At 33.2% G+C, this 12745-nt stretch overlaps 1 protein-coding gene across 18 annotated transcripts in view; it reads right to left on the minus strand.

The window, feature by feature from the left end:
• The window catches only part of KMT2C (lysine methyltransferase 2C), a 253793-nt gene that overhangs the window by 118524 nt on the left and 122524 nt on the right, over positions 1–12745 (minus strand). For all 18 annotated transcript variants that reach the window (XM_076006746.1, XM_020289638.2, XM_076006744.1 and 15 more), the window contains 2 exons: positions 8536–8698; positions 11–182 (listed from right to left, as the gene is read on the minus strand). In XM_076006746.1, coding sequence (XP_075862861.1) covers positions 11–182; positions 8536–8698 — 335 coding nt within the window. The remainder of the gene's footprint in view (positions 1–10; positions 183–8535; positions 8699–12745) is intronic.

Genomic DNA, 12745 nt, shown 5'->3' on the forward strand with positions numbered 1-12745 from the left:
TAAAACTTACTTGCAGTTCTGGCACACTTTGCATTCAGGACATTGCCAACCTGCACGTTTTAATGGAGTAACCGCTATATCCAGGCACATTCCATGATAGTGCTGACCACAAGTAGTACAAAAGAACTGATCTAAGAGGTCTCCCGGGCTGTCGCACACTGCACAGTTTGCATCTTCCTTTGCTATAATTAACAGTAAAACAATGAAATCGTTGTATAAGAATTTAATATTTTTTCTGACTTTACAGTTTAAAATCACTTGAAGGGAATTTACATGGTAAACCTTTCAGACATTTGAAGTTATCCACATTGAACTGATATCAAATCAGTATGAGGTCTCAATAAAAACACTGTAGTGTATTTAACCTAAATTTAACCACATTAAAATTAATCATATCGTTTGTGATTATTTGTGCCTACATCTACTTGCAATCATAAGCAGTAACTTATTTAATTTTATATTCCTAATGCCAATAATAATGCTGGGAACCTAGTTAATCTCAATATGTGCTTGCTAGAAAGAACCAAACAAGGAAATATCAATTGAGAGACACTTTACAGTGTAAAATAAACATTGTGTTTGGATGTTGAATATATTTTGAAATTACAAAATCAGGTAAGTCAAGAGGCAAAATTAAGAAGTGTTAAAACCAATTAGACTAAGATGCTTCTTAAGCATAAACAGACTATTTAAATCAAATAGTCAGGTTTTTTATTACTGGAAAATGTCTTATGTAAGAGAACATTAAAAATAGAAACTGTATTTTTAAACACAAATACATTACTTCATATACTAAATTTATATTCCTCTTTATTAACTTCCAGTCATAAAAACATTAAAATCCACATAATTATGGACATCATCTATCCCTAAAATGTAGATTAAAAGAAAATGTACTAACAGTTCTTTTACTATCTAAAACAAAAAAAAAATGTAAGAATAAACTACCTTGCCAAATACACAGGTGAACTCATGTGTATTATAAGAAGGAAAATAATACCTTCTAAAATCAAACCAATTTTAGATGATTTTATATATATATATATGCCTATGTCTAACAAGTACCACAAAGTATATGAACCTTTTTTATTCATTTGATTTTTGAAGATTTGGGCAGTCCTATCTATAAGCACTTTCTACTTTCTTTCCCAGCTAAGCATCTTAGAACAGAGTAATAATATATTCCTTTTAATCATACCAGGAGTCAGCAAACTTTTTCTGCAAAGGGTCAAATAGTAAATATTTTAGGCTTTGTGAGCCATAGCAGTCTATGTCCTATAGACTTTATTTTTATTTACAGTCCTTTAAAAATGTAAAAATAATTCCTGTGAGGGCAGTAACAAAAACAGGCTCAGGAATTTGGACTGCAGGCTGGACCCCTGACTTATACTTCAAAGGCTGGCTCAGCACCCACCATCCCTCTCAAGCTATTTGGAGGAGGCTGCCAATGACCCCAGGAAAGCCAAGGGTTACTTTTTAGATCTAGCCTTATTTGCATTTGACATCATTTACATCACTAGCCACCCCCACAATAAGATTTTCCTTTTCTTGGCTTCTATGATGGCAACTTTCTCCTCATTTCTCCCTAGGTTTCCCGTACTTTCATCTCATCCACCTTTTTTCGTTTTTATATCTCCACAATCCTAAATGCTGGAGTTCCTTGGGATTTCATCTGTTCTTTCTTTCTAATTCCCTGTGGTTTCCCTGTGATCACATCATATCTCATGTCATAAAACGCCACCATGACTCCCAAATCTCTATTACTAGCCCCAGAATTCTAAACTCCAAACCTTTATTTTCAAGACTTACTTGAGCTCAATAACCAGAAGTTCTAAAAATATTCAAATTCAACAGCTCTAAAATGAAACTTAAAAGAAAAAAAAACCCCAAACATCTTCCTTTTTTCTTAAGAATAGGAAACTTTAGCATCATTGTTGGCTCCTAACTCAGCCCTGACCAACACATCCAACCAAATACCAAATCTTATTTATTAAACTTTCTATACATCATTCTTCCCTTATTGGCACAGTTAGTTTCTCATAATTTGTTTTGATAATTAAAGCATCTTCTGATTGGACTCATCCCCCTTGTGTTCCTGACCTCCTCTCCAAATCATCTTCTATACATCCAGAGCAATCTTTCAAAAATGTAAATCCAATTGTTAAGCTCTGCTTAAATTACAAATCCATAAATACCTCCTTTTCACCTAAAAGAAAAAAAATCATTATTTTCTAGTATGGGGCAAAAAGGCCTTTACCTTCCTTTCCAACTAAATCTCAGAACCACCATTTCCTGATCACAGCAAGCAGCTAGCTGTGCACCTAACACAACATACTATTCAATGCCTGTCTTTTGTTCAATGCCTCTCTTTTGTCTTCTGTTTCCTCTACTTGAAATTCTGTGCCCTTGTGTTCCCTGCCCATTCCAAAAAGGCCTTCAACTGCTCTGACATATTTCTTGAATACCTATTAGCACACCCAAATACCCATTTAAGTTGTTGAATATTCCTTTTCCCCATATGCTTAGAAGAAACTTCTATAGGCTGGGCCCAGTGGCTCACACCTGTAATCCTAGCAATCTGGGAGGCCAAGACATGAGGATGACTTGAGGTCAGGAGTTCCAGACCAGCCTGAGCAAAAGTGCAACTGTCACTACAAAAAACAGAAAAATTAGCCAGACACAGTAGCATGCACCTGTAGTACCAGCTACTTAGAAGGCTGAGGCAGAGGATTGCTTGAGCCTAGAAGCAAGGCTGCAGTGAGCTAAGATCCTGCCACTGTACTCTAGCTGGGGCAACAGAGCAAAAATGTCTTAAAAAAAAAAAAAAGAAAGAAAGAAAGAAACTCTGTTATATAATCCATTAATCACAATACAATACCATGAACCTTGAAGGACAGGGACTTGGATGTTGTCTTTTTAATTTTGTAACCCCAACTGCCTAATATGAATCAAGCATTATTAAATATATTTTTAATTAAGGACTTATTTCTAAAACTCACTTTTAAATGGCCCTTTAATTGATAAGTATTTAAAATAAATCATTAATCTAAAAATGGAAGTGCCATAGATTAGTTCATTTTTTATAGAAAGGACATAATAGGGTATATTTGTCTTAATACTAAAATAATGGCACTATTTACCATTTCAAAATATATACATTTAAAAATTAATCTTTGTTTTTTGCCTCCTCTAAAAACTTTTAGAAATTGGGGAAAATACTAAACTAATTATCAGATGCTCAATTCGCCTTTCTATTATACTTTCCAGGAACACTGTCTGAAATGCTTCTGTGAAACTTCCTAGAGCTTGCTCCTACGACACTTCAAATTGCCTTGATAGCTATTAGCCACATGTGGCTCTGAGTGAAATGAAATATGATTAGTTCAAGTTGAGGTGTGCAGTAAATATATTTTATGCACACTGAATCCCAAAGATTTAATACAGGAAAAATATTTCAACATATTTTATGTTGAATGCCTGTTAAAATATTAATATTTTGGATATATTATATTAAATAAAATATGTTATTAAAATTAATTTCAACTGTTTCCTTTTAAGACTACTAGAGAAATTAAAATTCCTCACATTATATCTGTATTGCACAGCAGTGTTCTATACAAGAGAGCCCACTCGGCAAAAAGACAACTATCACTGTTGTATTGTACAATGGTCTCCAGCAATTCCTTAATGAAAATCCTGTCAAGTTATTTGATGACTATGGATCATTGGTAATAAACTAGTCAAAGAAAAACATCCATATAATACATACAGTCCAAAAAATTCATTATGCAGTATGTAAAAATCAATAATAGAAAAAAGTACTACACAAAAAGAAATGAGATTGCTTCCAAACTTCTCCCCAGTCAGGGAAAAGATACATGGAGATATACTAAAACAGCCTTTTGGAGGTTATGTATAAGAAGATGATATTACTGGATAGCCTTGGTGCCACATCAAAAATAAGTATATACACATACATATATCTTTGCAAGCCACAGAGACATTAAGTTTGAAGCAATTATCCACTAAGTGAAATTTTTCTTTAAGCAGTTGGAAAAGTAGAATGAGACTGTTTGAAACACTAAAGCTAAAGGTAATTTAAGAGAGGACAGGAATAAAATTCAGATCTATTTAGCTCCAAAGTTGAGGCTCGTAAGAACTAATCAATATTGACTAACTCCTAAGCAAACTTTACTATTAGCCAATGAAGATGAATACCTGAGTAAACACAAAAGTAGAAAGGAAAGTGCCAACAGAGGCATAGAATTTAGAAACTAAATGAAATAAGGGGAACAAGGTTCTTGCGACAAAAGTGCGGGAGAAAACAGAAGGATACTCTTTGGAGAAGATCATTTCCAAAGTGATAGCTGTGAAAAGAGAAGAGACAAAAGAAAAGACAAAAACACTGAGCTTAAATTAGAAGGGAGCTTATCATAGATCCTTAAACTTGGTAAAACTGGAACATCAAAAGTACTGTTTAAAAGTCCAGACAACAGATAAAAATAAAAGTGCAACAAAAGTCAAACTGCTGTCATACAGTATCAAGTTAAGAAAGTTTAACTGAGCACAGCTTTCTAACTTCCATCAATATTAGAAGACCTATCATCTACCAGTTTTCACAACTGTGCAGTATACTTTACTTTTTCGTTCTAGAAATAAAAAGTAAAGCATGGCTATCATCCAAAGAGTATGGTCAATATAGTTGGCAGACAGATAAGAAAGAAATTTCAGGGTATCAGAAAAGGAGCAGGGCTCAGCATCAAGAGATACAAACATAACCAAGGAAAAGAGGCTGGAGGTCAAGCTTAAGTGAAGTAAAAGGAGTTAAAACTAAGTGATGAGAGTAAATACACTGAGGAATGGATTAAGATATATAGCATTCCCATGTCTAAACCCTGCAAAGATTTACTTCCCTTTCCTGACTGAATAATAGCCAAACTCCTCCTTTTGCTTGTAAGGCCTCTGTGATACAGCCTTTGTTCATCCTGATGCTGTACCTACTATTCACCTAGTAGACTAGTATGTTTCAAGTACAATGACTGCTCATGAATCATGATAAGCTCATTTCTCAAGGTCTGTGTCATAGTTGTTCCCTCTCCTCGGAATATTCTTTCCTCTGATCTTGCACGGCTGGCTCCTTTCAGCTTTCCTACTCAGAAAGTATGTCTGGTTACATCTCCTATATGGATACTTAGTGTTAAATTTCCAGACAAAGTTAGTGTATCCTTGTATCATCATGAAAATAATGTTGGAACCATGACATTTACCTATGACAGAACACCCTAAAAATATTTTCTGATGAAAATCGTGGCCTTGTTCACAGAAACTCTATTTGGTAGGATTTCTTTCTAATGAGATCCACGGTTTTGTTACATTTTTCAACTTTCATAAAAAGATGTCAGTCAGTCTTGCTCCTAACTTAGCCAACTATCATGAAACACTGATCTGCACTTACACAGCAACAGAAAGTACATGTAGTCAATATGTATAATTATTCTAACTTGAGCCTTAGATAGGAGATAAAATAGGTACCTTTTAAAAAGCAATTAAGGCCAGGCGCGGTGGCTCACGCCTATAATCCTAACACTCTGGGAGGCCCAGGCGGGCGGATTGCTCAAGGTCAGGAGTTCAAAACCAGCCAGAGCAAGAGCCAGACCACGTCTCTACTATAAATAGAAAGAAATTAATTGGCCAACTAATATATATATAAAAAAAATTAGCCGGGCATGGTGGCGCATGCCTGTAGTCCCAGCTACTCGGGAGGCTGAGGCAGGAGGATTGCTTGAGCCCAGGAGTTTGAAGTTGCTGTGAGCTAGGCTGACGCCACGGCACTCACTCTAGCCTGGGCAACAAAGCCAGACTCTGTCTCAAAAATAAAATAAATAAATAAGGCAATTAATATATACAAGGCACAATGCCATGTGATTTCCATTAATTGTTGTCATTTAACGCTCATAACAACACTATGATTTAAGATATCACCATCTTAAAAACAAAAAGTTACACACTTGTGCCAACACACACAATTAGGATAGGTAGAAATATTTATGAAAGATTTCATGAAGACATCAATATACCCTACCTGCAATGTTCTCTAAATTATATCCTTGGATGAAGAGAGATGGTCAGAAAGCTATGTATTTAGAACGTATTGTTTAATATTCCCAAGGAACAGAATTTTATCGGCTGGGCTTTGTTTTATACTACTGACTTAGTTTGAGGGCTGTTATAAGAAATAGCCCTGTGGGATTGGTTTTTTTATATTACAAAGTCTACTTTAAGACAATTTTTCACAGCAATATATAGTATCAAGCGAATTCTTGTTATATATACTCCAAATAAGGTTAAGTGTTCATATTTCCTTGTGTTGAGTGCTGCAAAGGTCTAGGGACAAATCTGTGATTATGTCTAGGAAGTATACATTTTGGTTATCAGTCTCACCATTACCTTAATATTTATTCTATCTGTATTTTCCATGGCCAAATTCCCTTACTTATTTTTAGATTTATTTTCCTATTATTCATGTATTTTTATGACTTTCTCCATAAGTCTATTTAGAACAAAGCATAGTACCAATAATTTTAGACCTTTTAGCTTTATGTTGCCAGCATGAACCTTTTATTAAATGCAAATGTTATGCAAATTATCTCAGTTCTTATAGTTCATTATTTTACAAACTGATTCATTGATCACTAACATATAACTGAAGGCATACATTATTAGAACACACCTATCAGTAGAAAGTAGCACTGCCATTAAGTAATAAAATTTCTAACATTAGAACCACATTCATATAAAAGTTTCTGTGTTGTTTGGTGAAGTCTAAACCATGACAATACAAAAGGCTGAATAAAATTCAGATCCTTATACACAAAATTGCTTTATTCGGTTGGCAAAGTATATTTACTATATCACCCAGAATATAATCAACTCTGATAACTGACATCTTAGTTTATGCACCCACTAAAGTAATTCAATATGCAAATAACACCTATAACAACTACTGTGCATGAATGTTCTTTTTCTCCCAGATGTAAGAGTGTGTAATCTAAAACATCTTTAAAATTTTAAATCCCTTACTAGCCTAAATACAATCTAAAAGTTCACTTGCCTTATCTGTAATTTATGTCTGTATAGTTACTAAGGACAATATATGATTATATATGTGGACACAAAATAAATTTTAAAATGAAATTATGGTATTCAACAAAGATAAAAGGTAATGATCATGTAGACTAACTGTATTTGAGATTACTTTAGTTTAAGCCTGGGTTAGCTATATTTATGTTCCACAGACCTGAAAAAGACAGGAAAAAAGCCTTTATCAACATCGCTAAGAAGCAAGTAAAAGCTTACAATTAGATAACTAAGAGATGACATAATAAGACTGAATAAAACATCATGGACATTCCACAATGAGATTGGAAATTCAATTTACCAGGGGAAAAAAGATCCCAAAACATACATGCTAATTGGAAATACATACAGTACCCAAAAAGGGGGGAAAAAGATCTGTTTAATGATAAGGATGGTAAAGAATTATAATTTCCTGCATAAAATAAATTTCAAACATTTAAACATTTTCATTGAATTATAAAATACAGTTTAAAAAAGAAAGAAAAAAAGCATGACTGTAGGTTATAGATAACCAAGACAGATGGATTGTGAAAAAGCACTAACAGAGATTTCTGTCATGACTATCAGGGCTATACAATGTCCAAGATGTTCAGAAATGTTTGGTGCTCCTATAACTGTACATCCTGAAGTAACACCTGAGTGAAGCATCTTCTAAATTCTCCAAGAGGGTGGCTTTTTAGCGTAAAAGATACAGAATACTATTTAACTTTTTAATGAATTACTTTATAGCACATATTAGAAATACTGGATACTTAGTATTTCTATCTTTCTACAGTGGTTTAAAAAATGTTTTAAATAAGAATAAAAAGCATGCAAACTATTTTTGATTTTCTGAGGATATAAACTTTTTGGATTTAACTTCAATAAAATTGTTGATAACAGGCCAGGGATAGTGGCTCACACCTATAATCCTAGCACTCTGGGAGGCCGAGGCAGGAGGATCACTTGAGGTCAGGAGTTTGAGATCAGCCTAAAAAGACAGAGACCCCCATCTCTACTAAAAATAGAAAAAATCAGCTGGGCATGGGGGCGCCCACCTGTAGTCCCAGCTTCTCAAGAGGCTGAGACAGGAAGATTGCTTGAGCCCAGGAGTTTGAGGTTTGCCATGAGCTAGGCTAACGCCACGGCAAAAGAGCAAGACTCTGTCTCAAAAAATAAACTGATTAATTAATTAAAATCTGAATTCGTAGAGCAGTGCGTGTCTTTTTAAAAAAATTGTTGATAACAGATTTCCTCCCATCCTAAGGACTTCTGGCAAAGATCCCTCAGATTATCGAGATTATACTGATAATACTACCTTTTAAAACAAGTAGAATAACACTTGAGGAATTTATAACATTTATCATTTTAAGTAAATACATTGATAAAAGTTAAAAAATCTATCTGAAGTAAACTTACATCTTTCAGGAGCTTGGTCAATGTGTTCTGGACAAAGAAGGAAGAAGTGACTGAAATCCTGAAAGGTGCCGGCGCCAGCAGCACAAGGATAATGGTACATCTGGGTACATTTCTCTTCACAGCATTTGATAGTGGCTCCAAGGTGCTTACAAAATGCACATCGCTGAAAGGGGGTAAAGGAGAAAAATCCCTTAATAAAACCTCAAAAATGTAGAGATAGGAAGGTATGAAAAAGTCTTTGTACATTACTAGTATAACAGTTTGAAACTATAAAACACTAAAGATCAGTTAAAAAAATAAAACCTAGTGCATTCAGCTCAGGGCTTGGTATACTACCATTCACCCTTCCATTCCAATTAGAAAGTTGGCATTTCTCTTTTTACCTACTTACACTGTCAAATACTTACAATTAAAGACTGTCACAAAAACAAATAGTAACATGGTTTAAAAGGCAGGTTTCTAGTTGAGGGTTATTTTAATACTTTTTAAATGTTACCAAAACTGATAAAAGGATTATATATTATTTATAAGACCTATTACTATTTCTACCTTGCCTAAAATCTAACATCGAATAAACTAGTCAATCATAAAATAAGTTAATGGAGGGCATACATGGTTAAAGGCACACATAAAAACCTACATAATTCATTGTAGCAATTTGTTTCAAATTTCTTTACTAAAGCTGGAAGTAAGGGGGGAAAAATTTAGTAGTCTGGGTATTTTTTTTTCTATTTCAATCTTTCCCCATTCTCTTGAACATGGTAAAAAGCAAAGAAATAAGCTCTAAACAAGCAGGGTCAGTCTAGGGCAAGTGAATGCATAAGTCAGTATGAATTATCTAAAATGCTACATTTACTTATTCAGCTTTCCCTTAGAATGATTAATAATCCCCTCCTCAACCTCCCCAGCCCATGTTCAGTATCATTTGTGTGTGTGTGTGTGTGTGTGTGTGTAACCTTTGATGGGTGGCCCTGAACCACAGAGTATAAAATCTCTCTGTACAAAGTGCCTAAATGTCTAACCTACTGTACATGCGTCTGTTTTAGTTTGTGCCATTACATGGCATTTGTCTTGTTTTTTTCATTCTAGTCCAAGATCCTTGACTGCAGGCACCATATTGTAGTATCTTTGTAACTGCAGCACCAGGAATGCTGCTTGACATAGAAAGGCCCTAATAAGCAGGTATTCATATTTACACATACTAAACAGACTTCACTTCTGGTAATCTTGTTTGTAAGTATGGCTCATCAATTTCTAGCTGAAACATATGGAGCTTCATGTAACAGAGACCAACAGACCCTGCTAACACTACTGGGAATATCTTTACATGCCAATATATTGATTCTGTATTCTGGTGATCAATCAGAGAATAGTTTTAAAACTATAATTGTTTAATGTTTTATAGATAAATCTATATAAGATATCACATACCATCAAAATCTTCCTCATGATCATCAGTCTACAGCACCCAACCCACATAAAAAAGCTCAGTGACTCTTGGTGTAGCATCAACACATTTTGAGTCCAAGTCACCAGATCACTGTACCTTCTAAGTAACTCAAAAACACTAATAATTATATTTGTGACACTTTAATTTTACATAATGTTTACAATTCCACAGACTAATACACAGTTTAGTTCTACGTTTCTACTCGAGAGTATTATTGCATTAGAAAGAAAAAATAAATAAAGCCTATTTCTCTTCATTGATAAAGTATAATAACCAGCTTTTACAAAACAGGTTCTATTTTTATATCATAACTTCTCAGAGTATCTAAATATGTTTAGTGTATTAACAAAACCCAGAATTAACCACAAGTATAACACCTGGGTAGTCTAAATGTCCTACTGGAAAGGCCAAGAAAATGTCAAGGGGAGAAGCGCGATCAGTCTGTTGAAAACATTATATAATAGCTCATTAACATAACAAAATAATTTCTGCTAAACTGTTAAAATCTAGGATCTCCTATTTTGATACCATATGGCAAGCTGTGCAGAAGCCTTTACCACTAAAAATAATTTTGGCAGATAAAATAGAATGAGTTTTATCTAAGTAAATAAGGAAAAAATAACTTAAATTGATCATTTTTCCAATCTCTATTTCATTTTGGAAACACCAATATGTTCTCTTAATCATTTGTGCAATGGAAAACATTACATGTCATTAAACAACTATGATAGTACTGGAATATATGCAACATACTTACAATATTATACAAAGATATCATTGAATAAAGAGAAGGAAATAAATACTGCATTTAAGTGAACCCTTCAGACCCATCTGTTACAATTACATAGATATTGAAGAACATGCGGCCTTAAAATAAAATGTATACTATATACATAAGCTGGAATGTATCTTCCTAAATCAAATAAAAAGTATTGATAAAAATGTGGAAAATATCAAAGAATTAATTTCCACAAGAAACTTCCTTAATGTCAGCACTCTCATATACATCAGAAACCAAACAAGTTATAATAATATAATACATCCCCTGGATGTTCACAAAGGAAGAAAAGAAAAAAAAAAATAAATTAAAAAAAAAAATAATATAATACATAACAATTACAAAGCTAATTAATATTCTGGGAAGATAAGGTGATTAGCTCTGAAATGATATACCAACTAAATGATTTATTTGAATCAATACTTAAAATTCCTAGAATAGCATTTTTTTCTTCTCTACTTTGTTAATCATTAAAGAAAACAAAAGAAAGGGAGAAGTGTTACAATATTTTTTTAAATTAATCCAAGGCCACATTAAAAAAACTCAATGAGACTTCATATTACCAATCGTAAGAGTAAGTCTGAGTCCCTCGGTGTCTGCTTGTTGAAGAAAAATTAAGACAAATTTTCTTTTTGTCTAAAAAGAAAAGTTCTTTTTCCCTTTCTAAATTATATAAGAAATTTAAAAAAAAAGAGTAAGTCTGAGGTACTTCCAAAACGTTTATTTAATAGACTGAAATAAGAAAGAATCTCTCAAAATAAAGATAATACAAAACAAAACAGAATCAACAAAACTTCAGAGATTAATCTTCTATCATGAAATAACAAGAAGTTAAAGGATATTACACAGCCGATTCAATTAATTATCCAGTATGTATTCTGTACTAATGATGGCAATAGTTTTAGGATACATGCTCTAGGAAATATCAAGTATTACAAGATTTTCCACACTCCCAAACTGTTTTTAATCTTTATCAATCTTTTAGTATTCTTAGTCAACTAGGATTCTCTCACAATGCAAATAATAAGCAAAGGTGGAAAGTAAAAGAAAAAGGTAAAAATGACAAGGAAATTTGATCCAGATGGTCCAATATCTGTTTAACAAGAGTACCCGAAGGAGAGACAATAGGAGAGATTATAATCACAGAAATTATTCTAGAAGAAATCTATAAAAATATCTAGTAAGAGCTAACAATTATTAAGAATAATCCCTATTTAATAGATGAGAAACCTACAATACAAAGAGTCTTTATCTCTGTTCCATAGATCACTGTATCTCTACAAAAGTACCCCTTCTTATTCTGTCAGAATTCCTCCCTAAAGTCCCTAAAGCACCAGCTTCACAACTCACACCTAGGAACACTGGCAAAAGTTTAAGATAACAAGGCTAAAGGGAAAATTCTAGAATGCCCCACAAAAAAGAAAAAAGAACTTTTACAAACAAAAGAAAATCAGGCATCACTTTTCATTAGCAATAATGAATGGGAAAAACAAACAAAACACTCAGTATCTTCAGGTCTATGAAAAAATTATTAAAACGACAACTTTAATGCCTGTTACAGTGACATTCAAGTCCAGGGATGACAAATATAAATAGGTTAAATTCTCTATTAAATAAAGACAGCAACTTCAAAACATGCAAAATATACTTAACACACACATTTTAGATACAAATACACATATACATTTTATTTATATGTGTATAGATACGCATACATATGCATACATATACATGAGGCACATATATACATACAATTCAAAAATAAAGAGCTGGTGGTAAAAACCACAAAAACTCTCCCCAAAATGCCAGTTATCAATCTAAAAAGCAGTGAACAAGTCAAAGATAAAAGTCTACATTAACATAAATCTTATGTTATAGTGCAAATTCCAAAAAAGAAGCAATAGTCATTAAGATTTATATACCCACTAAATATTTTTAACACATAAAAAGTAAAGCTGAGTAAAAATGCATGCATAGATTAG

This window comes from Microcebus murinus, chromosome 9 (assembly GCF_040939455.1).
Source record: "Microcebus murinus isolate Inina chromosome 9, M.murinus_Inina_mat1.0, whole genome shotgun sequence".
Taxonomy (NCBI): Eukaryota; Metazoa; Chordata; class Mammalia; order Primates; family Cheirogaleidae; genus Microcebus; species Microcebus murinus.